Source organism: Tigriopus californicus, chromosome 7 (assembly GCF_007210705.1).
Source record: "Tigriopus californicus strain San Diego chromosome 7, Tcal_SD_v2.1, whole genome shotgun sequence".
Lineage (NCBI taxonomy): Eukaryota > Metazoa > Arthropoda > Copepoda > Harpacticoida > Harpacticidae > Tigriopus > Tigriopus californicus.
The window spans coordinates 11,765,409-11,765,723 of NC_081446.1; the positions used below are offsets into that span (position 1 = coordinate 11,765,409).

General features: G+C 48.6%; 1 protein-coding gene across 1 annotated transcript in view; it reads left to right on the forward strand.

Moving 5' to 3' along the window:
- Window positions 1–168: 168 nt before the first annotated feature.
- LOC131883657 (RNA-binding protein Nova-1-like) overlaps window positions 169–315 on the forward strand; it is a gene marked incomplete in the record, with an annotated part of 2,769 nt that continues 2,622 nt past the window's right edge. The window contains 1 exon segment of the mRNA XM_059231168.1: window positions 169–315. Coding sequence (XP_059087151.1) covers window positions 226–315 — 90 coding nt within the window.

Genomic DNA, 315 nt, shown 5'->3' on the forward strand with positions numbered 1-315 from the left:
GATCCCTTTCCTGTTTGGGACCACCTGACATCAACGCATCGAAGTTTTAAGAGAAGTGACAAGTGACTACTCTTGTCTATCCCTTTTGTCTTAGCCACAACTACTGTGGCTGTTGTGGAAATTTATTCTGCGAAAACCGTACATATTGAAATCCCTGGCCCTGGATCTGGATCTGCCTTGCGTTCAAAACATCCTCGACCGAATTCAGGCCCTCCTCAACGAGATATGGAATCGCGGAAACGATTGCCCGATTCTCACCATTGCAAGCCAGCCAGTTCGAAAACCAGACGCGAGGATCAGAACCACGCCAAGGAC